Consider the following 21,799-nt stretch of genomic DNA (forward strand, 5'->3'; position numbering starts at 1 on the left):
TATCAACATCTCAGAGATTGCATGAACAGATATGTTGATATTAACAAACCCATTTCTGTAAATTTGTCCAGGCCAGGTTGTCATGGCTCTTGGATGACTGAAGCAGCAGGACCCTGAGTTCACAGCCAGCATGGGCTACTGTGCTGAGGTGTTTGAGGTGCTGCCTCAAAAAGCAAACAAATGAACTAAACAAAGAAAAAATAAAAGAAAGTCAGTGGATGCCAGAGAACACAAATACGTAATTATTTTTTCTAGCCCATGTTTCCTGCTTCCTTTTCTGGGATACTTAAGATAATGTCAAATCTTTGTCTCATTAATTAGAACAAATGCTCAAAGTATCTAACTAAATGTTATATATGAAAGCTCTGACACCAAATGTCTAAAGAACACAAAGGAGGAAAAAAGGCATTTGTCAGTTTGAAAGTCACAGTTTACTGTTGTATATTTAGATAAGGGGGTCAAAATGAAGAATTCTTGTGTAGCAGGAATAAGAATCTTCCAGTGTCTGGCATCTGCAAGAAAATGAGAAAAAAAACATTCTTACTTCCTTTCAGTGACATAGCACCAAATACAAGTGACAGCATCCACACAGCAATCTAAATAAATTCTCTTGGTCAGCTGCAGGAATCCACTATTGTTAAGAGCAGAATAACAAGTAACTTCTGACCTGTGGGTACCACTGTGTTCATGGGAATGCTACTTGAATCAATAACCTTCTACACAGACAATGTACACTTCTTTGTAAGAGTTTCTAAGTGAGGAGATTATCAAACTCCAGCCCCAGCCAATCAAATGCTTCACACAATTCTGGATCAATTACAATGATCTCACTTGGATAACTTTCTCACTCATATACTGTTCTTAGTAACTCAACAGTATTTTTGAGCTGTCACAATGTACAACGGAATAAAAATAGTATGGTATTACTTGTTTCATAGATACTTATTAGGAAAAAATTAAGTTGCTGACAAAATCTCCAAAGGTGATAGGTAATGTAAATACATGAACAGACTATTCTCACATGTACACCTAAAATATACTTTACCCGCATGTGTTCTTTCAGGAAATAGTTTCTCTTTTTTTTGCACCCTTGCAAAAGTCAAGAGAACTCTGAAACAACAGGCATTCAAAAAATGACACTTTGTTTTTATTAAAAGGATAGCAAAGAGGACAGTGTGTTAGTACACATCTGTAATCCTAGCTCTCAGGAGGCTGAAGCAGGAGGACTTTGATTTTGAGGCCAGCCTGAGCTGCACAGTCAGAGCCTATTAACAAAATAAAGTGAGTCTTACCTAAAATAGGACAATTTCCTTTTTTTCTGATTATTTGGGGGGTGACAAAGAAAAATAAGTTTGAATGTGTAAGGATTGAACAGTAGAGAGTTAATTTTGAACAAGAAGTACCTGCTCTTAATTTATAGAGACTCAGTTTCTCCTAGATTTGCATCCTACAAATGCCACTTTTACCAGCTAGCTACCCACACAGTATGATCACAAAGGTCTTGTGTGATATATTAGAGAGAAACTCTAAGAGTAATTCATTTACTCACGTGTGTTTAATGATGGTTTCTAACCTACTCCAGTGCTACTGTTTCTTTCCTGTTTATGACTAAATGCATTTTCTTAAGATTTTAAGTCAGAACCTGCATATAAAATGGACAATAGGTAGATGCAACTACTGAATATCACTGTCCACAGCTCAAGAGTGTCTACTTTTAGCATCTCTTTTCCAGCTCTCAGAAGAAGAAAATTAGTTTTGGTGTAAAATAGGCTAGCCATGGTAGGTCATGTCTATATTCTCAGCTACTCAGGTTGCAGAAATTATGCAGATTGTTTTTTAATGGCAGCCCAGGTAAAAAGTTAGGAAGATCCCATATCAATCAACTCTCCAAGCAGAGTAATCCCCAGCATGCAAAATGTGAATGTAGGAGGAGCGCAGTCTGAGACCAGTCCCAACCTTCATAAATAATGCCTTTGCCAAAAAGGTGTGACCTTGCAGCCCTTAAGTATTGTCTTTCTAATTTTTCTTTTTTCCTCCATTATCTTCTGCTAAATTAAATCTGATCAACAAATATTTATCATGGAAGGGTTGAAAAATGCACAATAGTCAGCATACATGTCATACATTTATACATACATGTACATATATGCATAAAATTTTCCTTATAATTTTTATACCTACAAATGTGCCCTTTCATGAAAAATTATATTGTGGATTTCTAAGGGGAAACATTTTTGCAAGTTGCATTTTAAGGGACTAATGTTCTCTGGTGCATAATTTAGGAAATGTAGAGCACTAATCCCTGTAGGACTCTATATAGGAGTCTTTAAAGTTTCCATGTGCTAGGTGGAATATATGATCTTTTTAACTTATATATATGACCTCTCTTAATTATTATTTTCTGTGAGACAGGGTCATCGCCACATCTCCATCTCCTGGGCTCAAGTGACATTCCTGTCTCACCCTTCCAAGTAGTTGGTGTTATAGGAATGAGCCATGCACCCAGCTAAATCTTTTAATTTTGTCTAAATACTGACTAGTAGATACTGATCATTTGAGAGCTATAAAATTCAATTGAAAAATGAGTTTCTTTCTTTCTTTCTTTCTTTCTTTCTTTTCCTCCCTTTCTTCCCTCCCTCCTTTCCTCCCTTCCTTTTGTTTTTTTCTTTGGTAGTATTGGGATTTGAACTCAGGGCCTCACACTTGCTAGACAAGTGCTCTACCACTTCAGAAACACCCCATCTCTGAAAAACCACTTTCTAGGAATCTTTTATTTTGTTACATGAGACCCAGTAAGGCAACAGATTCTGATTTGTATTGCAGGATGGGTGACTTGAGACTGAGGAACCTGAAAGTGATCACACTGACCTAAGGAAGAGGCATGAGGAGAGATGTGAAGCCCTGAAGAGCATCCCAATCTCAAGAAGTTGTCCAGAAAAAACACTTGAGTGTTTACTGCCTTGTGCATATAATGTGAACTTGATGGTTGGACAATGGATGCAAGAGGTAACCTAACTATGACCTGTTTATTTCCTGCCTATCCTATGCCTAATTAAACAATGCCACAAAGACCATCTGTAGTTGGTAGTTTTCTCATGTATCTTTCTCTTTTATTTTTTGAGGTACTAAGACTTACTATGCCTTGAGCCACTCTACCAGCCCTTCCTTGTGAAGGTATTTTTTGAGATATCTTCTTGAGGTACTATTTGCCCAGGCTGCCTTCAAACTTTGATCACCCTGACCTCTGCCTCCTCAGCAGCTAGGATTACAGGCGAAAACCATCAGCACCCAGCTTTCATGTATCTTTCTCTGGGGCCATTTATATATGGGTGAAATGAAAGCCCTTATGTATGTACTTGGAAATCAGTTTCTGAATCAAAGCCTCTGCTTTTTTGTGAGAATATTATTGCAATTTTTAAATAAATTTTGTATGTAGAGGGGGATGTTTAACAAAAAGTTTATTTAGAGGTCAAAAAGAAAACAGCAGCGTAGCTGGACAACCTTAACCAAGATGGTATTTGAAGTCCCAAACTTACTTACACTATGAGCACAGAAGATAACCTCAAAAAAAGTATCATCTGTGAAAACTAAAATATTTCAGTGTCATTACTCTCAGATTTTTACTATGAATTTTCGATGAAGAAACTGTAGTGCACACAAGAATTATAGAGCAGTGTAACATGCCTGTCTGATTAATCTCATTCCACTTCAAAATATATCATTTGTGTGGAAGCCATACTTAAGAAAAACATGCATACACACAACTTTACTTTGGTACCACAATGTGAAAGAATATTGGCTCCAAATTGGTTAATACTCTAGTAATTTCTACTACCTTCTGAACAGACAAAATTGAAACACTTACCTAAGACTAATGTCCAGTTACTGTGCATTTCCATCTAGGAATTGAAATATTTCAGAATAAATACAGTAGGTCAGTGGAAATTCACTCCATCTACAAGGCTTACTAAATGAAAATGACTTATTTTGTCAGGATACTGAATGAAGCTTGTAGTAAATGAAAATTATGCTACCTTGTGTATGATACTGTAGAAGATTTTTTTTAATCCATGTAGTATGATAGGAATTAGGACTTTTTTACCCATGCATGGCCTCAGATCTGAATCCATCTCTTGTACTGGTACTTATGACTGATTACTTTCTCTCTCTACCCTCTTTATTCTAGTCCCCTGCAATACAATTTCTGATCCCAATTTTCTATTGATATTATTCCATGACAGCTAGAATGACTTCCTCCTAACCAAATTCAATAGACTTTTGTTGGTCCCCAAATTTATTCATGGTTTTTAATGTCATTTTTCACCCCATCTTGAAAATATTAATTTCAATCTGTGATATTGTACTTGACTGTTCATGATTTCTTGATTCTGACCCAAGATGGAATAGGGTGAAGTTAATATGGTACTTATCAAACAAAATTCATGGAGCCATTCACTTTTAGGGTCATGCAAGTGCAGTTGTTTAGGCTGAACACACTAAGAGTTTCTGTCACAATTAAGAGAATAAAAGTGTTTTGCCTCAATTTTTCTTACTGTTTTTCCATGGTAGAACATAGCACACAGTCTTGGGAACCCGCCTGCCTGAGGCCAGGTTTCTCTTACGTTCTGTAATTATGTTGTTTGCAGAACTGCAAAAAGAAAGAGTAATTTGAATATGTCAGCATATCTGTACTCTTCAGGCAGGTACCCGCAGGATAATCAAAATGTGTGGGCAAGCACAACAACCTACATTCCTCAAAAACATAAATAATTCCCATCAAAACATTTCTGCAATTACAATGCCTAACATTTCTCTGGAAAATTCCTGGTTCTGTACAGGTCTAACCATTTTCACTAACCAGAAATTAAGGAAAACATCAATGCCATCTAGTGCTGAGTAATTTTACAGGTGCAGCTACTCTTTCATTAAACATAAGAGATTAACTAAACATTCAACTTAATCTAAGGAAAGAAAACTCATAGACTTGTGCTAAAATTAAAGTTGTGACCAATAGGATTTATCTATTTTTGTTTATAGTATTATGGTATGTATTATATTATTTATAATAGTATAAATAGTATATACACAATATACTATATTTTATTATTTTTATATAAAATAGTGTATACAAGTAAAATAGTAAATACAAAAATTATTAAATTGATGTTGTCCTTGGGAAATGAGGTATTTTACCTTATTACTTCCTTTTTCTAATCCAGAAATTGTCTCACTTGCATTTGAAATTTGCTATTCTAATGATTGAGGGTTGACAGTAAACAATAAATCTCAAGAGTTTTAATTAGACACAAAAATTAGAAAAAAGAGATCACTGTGTGTTTGGGTATGTGTGGATGTGTATCATAAATTAATTCTACAAACAGATCCCTTTGTGATATTTCCATGCACGCATATGTTATAGTCTTCATTCAAAGTCACCCTTCTATTGCTTTCGTATCCCTCTGTTCCCCCCACTACCATGTTTTTTTTTCGTTGTGCTGAGTGAGGGTACACTGTGGTACTTATAAAAATTTTTATCATATATCAAATATATGGTACTTGAATTTACCCCCTTCCACTCCTCTTCTTTTATCCTTCCCCTCGTTCCTGTAATAGTTTCAACAGGTATCATTTTTGCATTTACATACAAGTCTACATATTTTTTGCACTGTATTGATCTGCTGCCCATTTCTCTGCCACCACCTCCCTTACATCCCCACCCACCACTACAGGACCTGTTCCACCCTCCTGTTCTCCGATTTTGTAGAGGAAAAAAGAAAAAAATCAACATTTTTGTTTGTTTGAGATACAGGTAGCTACAAAGGAAGTTTCCTTGTGATAGTTCCATGTATATATGTATTATTACACCAGTTGGTTCACCTCTTGTATGTTTTTTCATTCTACCTTAGTCTCTTTCTTATGGTGGTTTCAGATGGTTTAAGATTTCTATATTCTTTCTCGTATGGAGAGTGTAATAACCATATTCATTTTCTTAGTTTCCCACACAGTTTTTAAAAATAATTCTAGGGAGTTTCATGTATTTAATATATATGAAGTATATGTGAACAGATAGAGGATAGATGATACATAGATAAACTTTGATCATATTCACCCAAGAGATCATTTTTCATTCCTATACAATAAATAGGTACTGTGAATTTTCAAATATGATATAAACAACTTTCAAAACTACTTCTCTTTTGTAGACACCAGCTACCTAGAGTAAAAATTACCTCACAGGAGCAACTGAGAATTGTTTTCAAGTACTAAAACAATTTAAACTTTCCAAATATTATTAAAACACATGAATATCTGGCATATCTCCCCTCTTAAGACTATAAATAGTAGTTTTGTTTTACCAGTAGTTAGCAGTTTTGTTTTACCAGTAGTTACAGAAGACAACATTTTTAAAGAATTAAGAAGTAAATAAATAATACTCAGAAAAACAATATTTGCACGAGGTAATCACCAAAGAACATCATCAAGAAAAGAAGATTACTTTTTGTGGTAAATGTATCTGATCTAATCTGATTTGGTGTGAGTCATTTACCTGTTGTTGACACATAAGTGGGCAGTGCCCCAGACAAATGGGGTGCTAGATTGCCCCAACAATTCTGCTGAAAGAAAGAAAAATATAGTTTGTGGTACTGCTAGATAAAACTCTAGATCATGCTAGTTCTATTTGTAAGGTGGGAAAAAATACACCTAAATTTGGAGATGCAAGTAAGAAATTGATGAATTATCTTGTGTGAGTGACATGGAAGTAGGGATTTAATTGAAGGATATAAACATGAGTGACACAAGTAAAAGTGCTAGAACAATCAAACTTATATATTACAACACTATTTATAAAAAAAAACCTGCATAGCAATTTCTTTTCCAAATTCAAGAGGGCATAGACTCCTCTGAATCTGCAGAGCAATACAAATGTGTTTGTTTTGGAGCCAAATAAAATAATAAGGCATTTGGAACAGCATAGAATATTAAAAATTAAAGAAAACCTTCCTTCTTTTCTCAGTAAATGATTTTAGAATTAGCCAGCATGATTTAAAAGATATAGGGCCATTTCACCTTTATCCCAGTCTTCTTCACATGGAGGGCCCTGCCATGTGCTCTCAGCCATGGGTTCTTGTCCAAAATCTCTGATTTGGCTGTCTGCAGGACAATAGGGATATGGCATAAGAAGGGGCACTGCCAAGTAACTGTGCTTACAGAGTACATGGTATTGTATACTTAAGCTTTGCCTGTAAATAATGGAGAGTATGAAAGTGAAACAGAGGCTTTTTGTCTTCTGGCTGATAAACACAAGAAAGAAGCTTGAGAAACAAAAGCTTTGCCATATTTCTGTCAATAAAGGAATTTATGCTTAGATGATTTATTAGGTGAGTGAATCAGGCTCTTCAGAAGGGAGCAGTCTGACACAGACAGCTTATGGCTGTTATGAGATACCAATCTCAAAGGCAGAAAAGGCTGATTTTTGTTGAAATGTGAAACCCAAAAATCAATCTGCCAATGCAACACAGTTCAAATAGGAAGGAGCTAATCTCCAAATTGAAATATTTTAGCTGCAGGCTTACCCACATGCTGCTCAGAACAATTCTTGTCATCACAGCTTGAGATATGATTAATAATTTCAGCATGAAGAACCCGGTGGCTAGCATTGAAGAGACAAGTAACCACTTTGTTCTCAACATCAGGGTGAATCTGCAGAATCAAAATTAAGAGACCTGTCAGCTCCTGAGATCTTTCAGAGTTGAAGGGGAGTAGCTCAGCCTGTTCTATAAGTGGCACTCATAAAATTCTTCAGCAAACTTGTGGCTCAATATGGTAGATAATCTCGTAATAGAAAATTAGAAGTGGATTATGTGAGTGATTATTTATCACTCATATAAACCACATAGACATTCTTTTAAAGCCATTAAAAGGTAAGCGTTTTGTACTTATTGTTCAGACTGAAAATACAGATATTGACATTAAAGTGGTAAAACTAAATTTTAACTGCATCTTCTTCCTGTTTATTTCTCAGAATCACAGGATTGAGGCAGCACAACCTGTAATAATAGGGCCCTCTGAGTATCTTTCAAAGCTGATCATGAGGATGAAAAATAAAACTAAAAAACACTCAGTCTGCATGTGGGTGATGGCCTTGCTATTGAAGTATAATAGTGCTGGAAAATAGCTGATGTGATAGAGTTCAGAAAAGACAAACCAGTTGTTTTACAGATAAAGTAATGATGCCTAAAAGTAAGCTCTGACCAATTTGCCTTCATTTCAGCTATTTTTCTCTTTCAGAGACATTCAACTACTACAAAGCAGCCCAATCTAAAAATAATAGTCTACTTTGCAGAAAAATGTACTTCTTGTAGAAAAAAACAAAGACTTTTATACTACAAAAGTCTTATAAATCTATGATCTATCTATCTATTTATCTATCTATCCTCATGTATATAGTGACAGCAATTAGGAAATGTGTTTATCAAGGAAATAAAAAAAATCACATCACAAATGACACTCAAATTTCATGTAAAGCAGGGAGAAGGCTGGACAAACCAGAATTAGCAGCAAACGGCATCTTTCCCATCTGGGATATTAGGCATTCTATGAATGGTTTTGTGGCCAATGATTAAGGAAGTCCAGCAGAAGATATGAGTTATGAGAATGCCTTTTTAACACTTGGCTCCTCTTTCCAGCCATCACCTTTATATAATGTTTGATAGCCTAGCAAAAGAAATTGTACTACTGTCAGTATTGTCAAGGTATAATTTTAAAAGATCCTTGCTCTAGAGAGTAAAAAGAGGTTCAGAAATAAATAGCAAAGGTACATAATGTTTTCAGGAGTAAAAGATAAACACTGCTGCTTTTGATGGTGAAATCATAGGAGTGATCATTCTTAGCCTCTATCAAAGAGCTACTCCCCTTCCAAAGGAAATCCTTTTAAAAGGAATGTTAAAGTGGGTGCCAGTGGTTCACACCTATGAACCTAATTACTTGAAAGGCAGAAGACTGTGAGGATTGTGGCTTGAGGCCAGTCTGGACAAATACACTAGAGCAAATGGACTGGAGGTGTGCCAGAAGCACCAAAGCACTTCTTTTGGAAATGTGAAGCCCTGAGTTCAAATCCTAGTCCCAGAAATAAATAATTGAATGAATGAATAAATAGGATGTTAAAACTAAATTGCATGCATCTAGATTAAATATTAAAACTGTTTTACAAGCATAAATGCTAGCATAATTTTGTGCTGTGTACCTGACATCATCATTCTAACAGCTCGTCAAAGTGGCTGTTTAAATTAGTATAGGATTGTAGCATTTTTTACCAGCTAAATCTATAGAAGGGTAATTAGGGAGAAAAAAGTTTTATTAAAGATATGTTAAAACTACAAGAAGCAGTTATTTTTATGAATAATATTTTTGCCTCTCCAAAATTTCTAACAACAGAAAAGATAAAAAAAAAAAAGAACTACATTATTTCACTTAATCTTGAGGGTAATAAACACATAGAAATTTACATGGTAAGAGGGATTCTCATTACAAGAGAAGCAAGAGTGTTTCCTTTGTTTAACAAAGTCTAAGGAACAACTAGAAATGCTGTTTATGAACTCATGCTTCATCATTAGTTAGAGGGGAAAAACAATAAATAAGAAAAGTGAGCATTTCATGTTATGAACAAATCTTTCTATAAATGTTGGCATTTATATAAAGGTAGATTTCCCAAATAACTTTTTGTTTGTTGACACTGGAGTTTGAACTCAGCACTTTGTTCTTGCTAGGCAATCACTGGACCACCGAAGCCACCCCACACTTTCACACTTATTTTTCAAATGGGGGTCTCACAGTTTTTACCCAGGGCCCATTTTGTACCACAACCTTCCTACCACTGCCTCCCATGTAGCTATCATTACTGGCATGGGCTAAGAAACCAGCTTGTTCTTTGACAGAGGGTCTTATAAACTGTTTCTCTAGGCTTGGATTTCTTCTTCAACTCTGAAGTAACTGCCATTATAGGTTTGAGTCCCACTGCACTCCATTCTCTGCTCCTACTATAATTTTTCCTTTGTATTAAAATATTTATATTAGAACTACTTTCTGTTTATAAAATCTGACCTGCTCAAAGAACTCAAGAGGCCATGAGAGGGTATAATTTGAAAATAATAGCTTACCCTTCTGCACTTGATAAGATGATAAGGCAGTCTGCAGGCCCTGATCTGGTGATTTTTATCATAGGGACATTGTAATAGCCTCTCAGGGTCCAGGGAATCCACTGAAAGAGAGAAAAAAAATAGCACAACTTAGTAGGACCTTGTAAAATTACAGCTTTGCAGGAACAATAGAGTTTTTCATACAATCAATAATAACAGAATGTTAGTCTAGGAAAACTTAAATTAAAAGACAGTTAAAATGCGAATATAACTATAAGAAAATAAAATTGTGTTATCATTGGACCTTAAGCCTAGTAGAGCCAGCAATCTTAGTTCACATTTGATTGAATACTGTTTTCAATATTGATTACGCTTGTACAAAACAAAACAAAATTAAATTAAATACATCATTTTTTTCCTTTTAAAAGTGCTAATTTTTGTTCTGTAACTAGTAAAGCCAGAGCTTCCTAATCAGTATGCTGAAGTTGCAAAGGATTCCTTGTGTGCCATTTTTATAATTTGTGTGCAATTGCAAATCATCCTTTGCCTCCAATACAATCTGTCCTATGGCGAGTTGATAGTGTAACTCAGTCCCTTCATTAGCATCTTTGTCTGTTCCTACTATGCCATGACATGGATAAAGTCAATGTGTACTTCTCTGTAACACATATATCTTATGGAAGCGTGAGAAAATATTAGTGGCTGGGTTTATTTTTCATCTATCTGCCTTAATTTACTTCTATCCTTGGTTACCATTGTTAACTCTAGTTACCTCTCAAAGGAACCCAGTACCTTTATCAGATAAGTGAGTTGGTTTTACTTTTCCTATTTTGGAACACAGATGAGAAAAAACAATAATGATTACCAAATTGGTCAGCTCAGAAGTTTGAACAATCTGTTCAACCAGAATGTACTGAGGGAAGGCAGCTGCAGATTTATGGAACTGATGGGTGAAAGAAGCCTCTTGCCTGTCGTAACATGTAAAAGTGCTCTTATCCTGAGCCCTAAATTTTAACAAGCTTACTAAGAAAGGATATCAGAGGTTGAGCACATTCTTTTTTTCATCTTTCTCTCTTTTTAACTTGTGTATGTCATTTATACAAAGCAGAATGTTTCATTCTGAGAATAACAATCTAGTAAAAATGATCTTACCACCTCTGCAGATAAGGTAAAAGTAAAACATGATGTACAATTCACATTTGATAAGAAAGTTATATCATGAGACTGCAGTATAAACCAGAAGCCCAGGGGGAAATTGGAAGTTTCACAGGAAGAAAGGAAAACATGAAATAAATTGCTAACTATGATTGTGATACAAATGAGCCAGAAAGGTGACTTAAAGGACAGAATGAATAGGAAGGAAAATACTTTAAAGAATAAGCAGATTTATTATGACAATCAGACTCCTCTTGAACAGCAATCTTTTCTTACTTATGAAGCTTCATGACACCCAAGCAGCATTAACAGATGAAACTCATGAATCCGTTCCTTCACTCGCAAACTTAGGTCATTCCAGCAGCTGACCCAAGTAGACATACCTTCTCATTGATAAGCATTACACTTCCCCATAATAGCACATGACAGAGTTGGTGATGGGGACACCCACGATACCTTCCACTTTGGTCTCTGGAAATTCAGGTCAGCTCTAATACTGTTTTACAGATTTACATTTTGTTTTATTTTCATTTATTTATTTACTTATTTAATTGCAACAAAAGTGTTCTACCACTGAGCTACATCCTCAGCCTTTGTGTTTTGTTTTTTGGTATTTGTTTGGTTTTCAGATCTTAAGTATTTAAGATCCTCCTGCTTCAGAGAACTGTGTGTTGGGATTACAGTTGTGCACTACCATGCTCTGCTCTAATACATTTTTAATTACTGAAGTTAAAGTGTCTTCTGAATTTGAACAGTTCTCTACACCTTTCGCCTTCTGCAGTTGAGGGAGAGAATATGAATTTTTCTCAACAGACTACAAGTATAGTCAACCATCAAATTATATGTAAATGATTTGATTTATTTTCCAAAATAAGCAAGAAGTACATACTGTAAGTGTCTTCCATCCTGAAAACACAGAAGAGCTGAGTCCAAGTGCTGGTGGGGAAAAGCACATTTTGAAGAATTAGAAATTAAATATTCTAAAACATAGCCTAGGAAGTGGAGACATTTATGAACATGAAGATATCAAAGTTCAATGTGAGAAATTATTAACATATTTTCTTCTCCCAAAACATTTTCTCCTCCTCAAAGCATTCTTTAACTCCTAAGAATCATGTTTATGTCTTTGTCTAATTCACATTCCTGGAATAAACTCTAGGACCCACCAATCATTGAACTGAGTATGACTATTAATATAACTGTGACTAGGTGACAAAATGTCTATTTTAAGTGGTGTTACAATGGCCTGCCTCTGTTTGCCAATTTTTAGGGTTCCCTACTATTTAAAATTAGAAGCTCAAGAGTATACTTTTAATTTATACTTCTGGATAAACATAGGATGAAGGTACTATTTTAAAGTTCTCCTTTCAAGTTGGTTAAAATTATAAGATGGTGGGCATGTTGACAGTCTTCCCCGCTTCTCTTTGTAGAATCTGAGAGTACTGAATGCCTACGTTGAACAATGTACATACTGCCTATCAAAAATGCACAGAGACATTCTAGCATATCATTTTCATGACGTTTAATAAACACGATCAGTAAGTAACACACATGTTCCCCTTTTTCTAATGATGCATCACTTTGCTCCTCACAATATCCTTTGCTAAGTTGGCAAGACTTGGTGATTTGAGCCCCTACACTACTCATTCACTGTCTGCATAGTGAAAACTTGTGAATTTAGAGCTTAAAAACTGTCTAGATTATGGATAACACAGCCATAACAGTACAAATCTGATAAATGTGAAAAATTAAAAGAGAAATTACCTTCTTTCCCTGGAGAACTCTTCCATTAAGCACTGTGATTAAATAAGTTTACTCTTTTATGAAAACCTAATTTTAAAATAAGTCCTATGGCAATCTCATGAAAACACTTACTTGTACAGCTCATGTCTCCAGACCAACAGTTTAAATAACAGTCTTTAGTGAAGCTACCTTAAAAATGTTGTTCACGTACAGATACAGAAATCCTACTTTTTGACATTCTACTGTTCTAGTTACCTTTTCATTAAAATTAAAGGGGAATGGAGGGAGGAGCCAAGTATTATTTCTTGATTTTAAGGCATATAAATGAATAATACATAGAAAATTCAGTAGCCTATAGCCAGGTAACCTATTCTTTCCTGATGGACACACTGGAATGGAATTCATAGAATCACCACACAGCTTTGTCCCTATAAGTATTTTCGGTACCAGTTTGTTAGTGGGTGATTCTAGTGATCGGGACAAACTGCACATGAAGCACTGATTCTGGAAAAGACATATAACAGGAAGCTACTGCTGTTTAAACTCCTAACAGAGTTCCAGGCCTCAGTAATGATTTTCCCGCTTTAACCAATTAAGGAAAGAAAGAACCTAAAACTCGAGCAGATTCAAGCACTAGGACTAAATGAAAGAATCAGGAGAGATGCTTAACTTAAACACAAGACACTAAATGTGCTTGGGATCCAACAGGTAGACCATGGAGAAGCAGAGTAGTCTGACAGTAAATGAGCTGCTGTTCAGATTCCCAGGGCTGGAGGCCAGGGGAGGAAAAGGGAAGGTGGTACATGTGTAAAGGACTACCAAAGATCATTTTTTGGATTAGCAAAACCAGAGCTGGTCACTTTTCCTGCCTCAGTCCAGAGGCGTAGCTGCCTCCGTTGCCAATGTTGCCAACAGTTGCCAGAGACGCTAACCGTTGCCAGAGTTGCCTGGCACCGCTCAAGCCCAGCATTGACGTCACTTCTCGTGGCAGAGTCCTAGGCCTTGTCCCGGGAGCGGCACGTCCTGCAGTCCTTAACTCTTAGCGGTTGTTTCCTTGCTGGTCCTGTCCGCCTACGTTCAGTTGCTCATTTTTAGCCACAGTGGTCCTACTTGGGGAAACTTACTTTCCTTGGTAAGTACCCATCTTAGGAGAGAGGAGGAGCAAGCAGAAATTGGCCTTGGAAGGTATGGCACAGGGTGGAGGTGGAGGGCTTTTAGTAAGGAGACCTTGTTTATGAAAGTTGTCTACATAGAAATGTTACATCTTGAGAGAGAGTAGAGGAATTATGAAGAGATGGGCAGATCAGTTTAAAAGTAATCGCCACGGGCAGGAATGGTGTATCTGCTTAGCACCTGTGGCGTAATCTCTAGTTCAAACGTAACACTAATAGTGTGTTGGAGTGGCTGGTCGAGTGATGGTTGGATTAAAGAGACCTTTAGTTGGAGAGGACATGTGGGCCAAAATAATAATTTGAAGTACAGAGCCAATCGTACTGTGAGTGTTCCTTATGAAACCTGGTATTCTGTGTGTATAGAAATGTAGAAGAAATGAGTAGAACCTAAAAAGTCTTTAAAGAGCATTATGGATGAAGGGGACTTGTAATATTTGAGGATAAACTGGAAAAAAAGAAGTCATTGACACTATGGGTGGAACCTGTGATAATATTTTTAAGAACTCCGCTATAAAAGTTGTAATATGACCAAAATAATTTGAACCATACAAAATCTGAGAGACAGTCTGGGAGGCTGGTCTGGTTACTGAAATATTTGAATTTCTGACAGATTTAGTGAAGTAGAGTCTGTAACTTGAGATAGGACTCGTCACGATGGCAAAAACTGAATATAGCTATAGATTTGAGAAGTTGGACACTTTATTTTTACATGCATAAATTTTAAATACAGGTTTTCAGATAATATAGGTTTTCAGAGTGGGTGAGTATGATCAAATTGCATTTTGTGCATGTGTGGGAAGTATCATAAGGAACTACCTTACTTTGTGCAATTAGTATGCACTAACAAAAACTAACAATCAATTTCCAACTGGCAGCCCTGAGGATGAAGAGCCTTCAGTTCAGATTAACAACTTAAAAAGAAATGATGAAAGATGGGCTAAAGCTGTTCTGGTTGTTAATCATGTCTGCTTCTTGATCATCTCAGTAACTTAGAACCACCTGGGGTGCTTAAGATATGCCATACCAAATTTTTATCCTACACCAATTAATCAGAAAGGTCCAGGCACAGTTATTTTTATAAAACCTACCCGAGAGGATGCCACTGTTCAGTTAGAGATATGAGCGAGTCATATAGGCAGTTTTAAATTTATAAAAGCTGTTCTTTTCTCCTGGATGGTTCATATGAAGAGGAGGAAGTTGTATTCTGCCTTAATAATAATAATAATAATAATCATAATCATAATATAATTTTGGCTATGGTATTTCTGCTTGAAATCAAGGCTTTATATTTTCTTGGCAGGCACTCTACTGTTAGAGCCACACTAGCCCTTTTTTCTCTGGTTTCTTTTGAGATAGGGTCTTGCTTTTTGTCTGCTTGGCCTGGACAGAGATCCTCATGTTTTTACACTTTCCATCTTAGCTCAGATGACAGGCCTGTGCTGCCACACCCAGCTCTTGCTTGAAAAGGGTATTACAACCTTTTTAATTATGCTGGCCTTGAACTATGATCCTCTAGATCTCTACCTCAAATAGCTAGTTTTAAAGGATTGAACCACTGTGTTGGCCTTTCGTTTTGTTTTTTATCAAAATAAATAACTAAGAATGAAAACTTCATTGAAAGGTTAGAAGCTACATAGTAGGAAAAAGTTGCTACTATTGGGTACTCAGTTTTGGTTGTTAGGAAATAGTTTAAAATATTTTTTATGAAATCCCAAATTTCTGAATTAATCACAGTAGCACTGATACAGTATTAGTGAGGCCAGAGTGATTTGACCCAAAATGTGATTTTTCAGGCTTTATATTGCCTGGTACATTTTCTATGACCGTTAAGTACTTTTCATTCAGATCCCTACACACTGAAACTTCTAAAGAAGGAACAGCTAAAAGTCAGAGATAATAGGGGTCGGGTCCTAAATCAGAATTCCACTCAGGCTTCACTGAGTTCAGTATTGCATTTTCACGATGACAGGATCCTTAATTATCAATTGTTTCCTTTAGCACCAGAAAACAAGCCCACTGACTTACACAGGACCTGTTTTTCAGTGGTGATTTTGAAGCTTTTAAAAATCAACAGTTTTAAAGTCTTTCTGATGTTAAATGCTTTGTTCCTTCTCTGTCCACTCAAAAATTTTCTGCTTTATCTGAGATCTCTGTCTCCTGCTCATTCTAAATGTGCATGTACTGGTATTTGTCTCTAAATTATAGAAAATATTTTCAGAATTAGTAGTTAGAAACAAAACCTGTGGACTGAGAAGTAAAAAGACAGACGTGTGCTTTGGAAGATGGAAAGTCCTTTATTACACCATCAGGAATTTTGTTTCTGTTTTGATTTTTAGCTGTTATGCTTGAAGCAGTTCTAGTATTCCTTCAGATTGTTCCAAACCTTCAACTTTTTCAGAAAGTCTAATAAAACTTAAGATTTTGCACATTAGAACACAAAGATTTTTCTATTTCTTTGTTTCTTGCTTGAATTTTACCAACTACATGCTAGTTCTCTTGTATAAGCATGACTTTTGATTGGTGGCTGAGTATAGTTATTCCATGAAAAGATATTCCATGAAAGCAGTTGCAGAATTGATCACCATAAGGGCTTAAGTGGGAAGACGGTATTTGTTCTTATTGGGGAAGATAGTTTATAAAATGTTGTTTTAAAAGAGAGTGAAAAATTGGGATTTTTGCAGATGCTAAGTAAATGTAGCAGGGAGGAAAAACACCTATATTATATTTAGAAAAAGGCTGCTAGTAGAGCTTACAGATAAATAACCAACATACAGCTCTGGACATTTAATGGAAGATAGGATGTGAGTGATAGAAAAAAATAGTAATATTCTGTCTATGCTTTAGATGAATTTTATATCCTAATTTGAAATGCTAACATATTTCTGTATTCCACATTTTCTCTAAGAGTTATCCAGAAGTTTGTTCTTTCTGCTTCTCATTGATTTACAGGTATATCCTTCCTATAGGATTCTGCAGCAAATAGCTCCTCCCTCACACAGTGTCTGGAGTTGGCATTTAATGTGTAAATGGTCAACCAAAGTTTGCAAACCAAAATTAGTATTAGGTGAAGAAATGGGAGCTTTTTGAAGATTGTTGAAATATGATAGAGGGGCCAAATTTTGCTGGGGAAATTTTACCTACTAAAATATGTGTAATGGACTGGGTTCAAAACTGCATTACTACCATTCTTCAGATTTGTTATTTAAAGAATTTCAAAGGCTCAAAGAAAAAGTAGTTAGGATTAGAAATGTGTAACTAAATGTGCAGCCCTGTGTTTTTGAAGATAATTGTTGAATATTATAGTGGTGAAACATATTCCCTCAGAATAGACCATGTCAATTCTTCCTATTTTATTGAGTGGTGGTTGACAGAGTATCTACAGTTAATTGTGCAATGTAATATTTTGATGTAGATGTTTCACTTTTAATGATTCTCATGACCAATCTAGTTAACACAGCTCTCACAGGATACTGTTACTGTGTGTGTGTGTGTATGTGTGTTTACAAAACTTACGAGTAGTTCAGCAAGTTTTACATACTACACATTGTTGTTAGCCATATTAGTTATTATAATTAGATAGACATAATTTATGAATACTAAAGATTCATAAATTGGATTCATAAATGGTGGCACCTATCACCATTTTCTCCTATGCCATTACACTTCTTAAATAGTGACACAGCTGTAGAAGATACTTGATTATTTGAGTTGACAACACAAGTATATTTTGGTAGGTGTTGAAGCAATTTTAAGATTTATCTTTCATGTAAAGTTGTTTGCAGCAAGTAGAGACAACAACATTTGAGGACTTATAACATGAATTCTCAGGAAACATGTACAAAATGTTGCACAAAACTACAGAAAGACCCAGGAGAGATAAATTGTGCAACCAATGGTATATGTTTTGGTAGAAATTAGGACATGAGTAATGGACCTTAGAAGTTTTTGTTTTCCCTCACAATTTATACTATGAATTGAACAGCAGAAATCTTAAAATCTAATTTTGGGGGAGAAATTGTATAGTTAAAAGATGTTACTTATATTCCATCAGTATAACTTGCCTTAATAGGAACTTTTAGAAAAGAGAAACTAATTACCAGGATTTCAGAAAGATTGATTTATTCTGACAGAACTACTTAGATCAGAGAAATGATTCTTTATAGCTAAAAAAATAAAAATATGGTCTCTTCACATTCACTAAACTTGATTGTTTGTGGACATAGGACCGGCACATAGACAAGGGCATGTCTTACAGTTTATCAATAATAAAGCAGAATGTAAGGTTATATGGGGACATAATCCGCCCATTATAGGAACATGATAGAATACTTAGAAGTGTGGAGAATCTGGGAAGGCTTGGAGGCAACTGAATTTAAACTTTACTTACATAAAAAAAGGAGGCTGGACATAGTGTTCTTTAGTCCTAGCCACTCGGGAAAAAATAACTGTCAAAAAGATCATAAGAACCCATATCAACCAAGGGCTAGCCATGTAACCCTGACCTTACAGGAAGCTAAGTCAGAGGATCATGTTCCAGGCCCTGTTAAGTACAAAGTGACCCTATCACAAATTAACCAAAGCATATATATTTAGAATTATATCTTCTTGCTGTATTGTTCCCTTTATTAGTATGTAGTTACCTTCTTTATCTCTTCTGACTGATTTTTACGTAAATTTTTTTTGCCTAATGTGAGAATAGCTACTTCTGCTTGCTTTCAATTTCCTCTTGCCTGGTATATCTTTTTCCAATCTTTCTACTTTTAGTTTATGTGTCTTTGGTTGTGAGGTATGTTTCTTGCAGATAACAAATTGTTGGAATGTTACATAAAAGCAAAAAAGTGACCTATCTTTTTCTATGCCTTACTCAAAGTTTCAGAACTTCTTACATATTTAAGTAGTTCTCACACTCATATTTGTAATGACATAGTGATGTTTATACCTAATGCTGCGGTGGACAACTTTGTTAGGTTGTCCCAGGAAAAATACTGATGATGTTTCTTTAAATCTCCAAAATTATCTGTGCTTGAAAGAAAGACTATATGGCCTTAAAACTGCATGGCATTTTTCAGGAAGAGTCTATGTATTTAAAATATGATAAACCAAGAAATCTGATGATATTCAGTTGTTATCCTAAGAAACATACTTTTTTTGTCCTGTAATCTGTTGGTAAACAGAAATGTGTAATTTTAAAACAATGAAAATGTGAAAAATCCTAGACAAATCAGAAACATTAAGTGGGATGTATTGACAAATGTCTATAGTACTACTGGAAAAGGAAGAATATTTGAGGAATAACCCAGGAGTTGAGGATCATCCTAGGCTACATAGCAAGACATAAGAAAAACAAACAAAAATAACATTGGTTATTGTGGCACATGACTATCCTTTGGGAGACTGAGGTGGGCAGGAGGGTGGTAAGTTGGTGGTCAGTCTGAGTTTGAGGCCAAAAGTCTGTGCTACATATTAAGAACCTATCTCACACAAAAAACCCTTGTTTTTATTCTATAAATATAAGTGAGGCAGGCAATAGCTCTCCTTTGTACTAAGTATTGCAGGATGTGCTAAATATTTAAAGTAACTAATTTCTCTATGTTTCCATTATGCGTTTTAATTGGAGAAAAGGATCAGGAATAAACTTGAATAGGTATAAGGCTTGAAAGAAGATATTTATTTGACTTTAATAATGCACTTATAACTATAATTCTAAACATGCCTGAACTAACCAGCAGACTAGAAAAAAGTGTCATTATTTTAAAGGGCTTAATATCTACAATAAATAAAGCAATTAAACTGATTTTTGCCAATCATAAATTGACCCAACTTAAGCTCCAAGTAGGCTGGGTGTGGAACAACATGGTTGTAATCCCATTACTCAATAGGAAGAAGCAGTTTGAACAAGCTTGGATTCCATATGAGAGCCAGTTAAGAGAAGAAAAGCAGCAGAAATTATTTGAAGATCTATTACAAGCAAGGCACCAGTCTCCTTGTATAGAAAATGTGCTTGATTCCAGTTTCCCTTATGAAGATTTGTGGTAAGGCTTATGTTATCTATATTTAACTGCCATGTTAGAGACAAATCACTAAAAAAGACAATAAACGTTTTAATTAGGAATGAAAATTAGACTTAACAGACTAGACCAAGGATTAGAGTGGTTACATGATAGAAGGAAAGGGTTACAAGTACAGACTCACAAAGGATAAGCCATATTAAGATGACAGCAAACTGGCTTTATAGAGTAAGGAAGAATTGGAGCCGTGTTTCACACTCAGCTTATCACAGAGCTACGTCTTGTAAGCATGGAAAAATTTTTATAGAGGATTGGCTAAAGATGGTTGATTATATTATATGTGGCTTGCTTATATTTCTCACTTAGAATTAGGTTATATTACATACATTTCTCACTTAATAAGTGAGAAACATTGTGCAATAAAGACCTTAGTTATGGAACTGCAACACAGCCTGAAGACTGACTTTGTTTTCCCTGCTAATAATAGAAATAGGTAAATAAACCCTTGGTTTGATAAATGAGAAAATGAAAGCAAGGAAGAATAAGAAATGAAATGCAAGTACAAGGTGATACACTGAGACCTACTTTCAGTTCTGTGCATGTGGAAATCTAATTTTCTCAGCACCATTTGTTGAAAAAGCTGTCTTTTCTCCCAGGCCAATTTTTGGCTCCTTTATTGAAAAGCGTATGGCTACAGTTGCATGAGTTTGTGTCGTGATCTACTATTCTATTCTGTTTGTCTGTATGTCTGTTTATGTGCCAGTACAATGCTATTTTAATTCTGTGTTTCTAGGGCATGTTTGGAAGTCAGGTATTGTGATACCACCTTCCAACATTGTTCTTTTGGCTCAGGATTTCTTTGGATATTTGAACCTTTTGTGTTTCCATATGTGCTTTAGGATTGGCTTTTCTTTCTCGGTGAAGAATGTCATTGAAATTTTGATAGGGATGCTTTGAACATATAGATTGTGTTTGGTAGAATAGCCATTGTCACAATATTGATTCTGCTGATCCATGACCATGGGATGTCCTTCCACCTTCTAAAGTCTTCATTGATTTCTTTCTTTAGTGACTTGCAATTTTCAAAGAATAGGACAGTCAACTCATTTGTGTTAAATTTATTCCTAGGTATTTTAATTGTTTGAAACTATTATGGGTGATATTCTTTTCCTGATTTCTTTCTCAGACTGTTTAGTGTGTGTGTGTGTGTGTGTCTGTGTGTGTGTCTGTGTCTGTGTATGGAAATGCTACTTATTTTTGAGTATTGATTTTTTTTCCTAGTACTTGCTGAGCCAGCATCAATTCAAAGTAAATTGCAGATCTTAATGTAAAACTAAAATAGTGAAATTAATCTGGAAGAATAGGGAACACACTGTACCACACACACACATAGGTAATAACGATGAACAGAGCTCTAGTGGCTCAGAAATTATGAGAAAGGATGAACAAAAGCACTGCATATAACTAAAAATTTTCTGCAAAGCAAGGGAAATGGTCACCAGACTGAAAAGACAGCATACAGAATGGGAACAAATCTTTGCATCTGACAAGGGATTATTTAGAGCATAATGTTTTTCCATCAATA

The 21,799-nt window shown here is 35.4% G+C and overlaps 2 protein-coding genes across 40 annotated transcripts in view; one reads left to right on the top strand and one right to left on the bottom strand.

Annotated features, from left to right (window-relative positions):
- Positions 1–21,799, top strand: part of LOC141419803 (uncharacterized) — a 632,676-nt gene that overhangs the window by 125,292 nt on the left and 485,585 nt on the right. For 31 of the 32 annotated variants that reach the window (XM_074063515.1, XM_074063513.1, XM_074063516.1 and 28 more), the window contains one exon: positions 2,824–3,102. The exons of the other annotated variant lie outside the window; for it this stretch is intronic. The gene's annotated coding sequence lies outside the window, so the exon portion shown is untranslated. Of the gene's footprint in view, positions 1–2,823; positions 3,103–21,799 lie in introns of those variants that run through there. 32 annotated transcript variants of the gene reach the window in all.
- LOC109675952 (gametocyte-specific factor 1-like) overlaps positions 409–21,799 on the bottom strand; it is a 30,425-nt gene continuing 9,034 nt past the window's right edge. For 5 of the 8 annotated variants that reach the window (XR_012444534.1, XR_012444535.1, XR_012444533.1 and 2 more), the window contains 8 exons: positions 12,181–12,227; positions 10,158–10,258; positions 7,575–7,701; positions 7,069–7,152; positions 6,548–6,614; positions 4,554–4,648; positions 3,866–3,899; positions 409–512 (listed from right to left, as the gene is read on the bottom strand). Coding sequence is in view for 3 of the 8 variants with exons in the window: in XM_074063538.1 (XP_073919639.1) it covers positions 3,883–3,899; positions 4,554–4,648; positions 6,548–6,614; positions 7,069–7,152; positions 7,575–7,701; positions 10,158–10,258; positions 12,181–12,196 (507 nt within the window). In the remaining 5 variants the exon portion in view is untranslated. Of the gene's footprint in view, positions 513–1,045; positions 1,111–3,865; positions 3,900–4,553; positions 4,649–6,547; positions 6,615–7,068; positions 7,153–7,574; positions 7,702–10,157; positions 10,259–12,180; positions 12,228–21,799 lie in introns of all 8 variants that reach the window. The other 3 variants (XR_012444536.1, XM_074063539.1, XM_074063537.1) reach the window with 3 other exon arrangements.

Source organism: Castor canadensis, chromosome X (genome assembly GCF_047511655.1).
Source record: "Castor canadensis chromosome X, mCasCan1.hap1v2, whole genome shotgun sequence".
In the NCBI taxonomy this organism is placed as follows: Eukaryota; Metazoa; Chordata; class Mammalia; order Rodentia; family Castoridae; genus Castor; species Castor canadensis.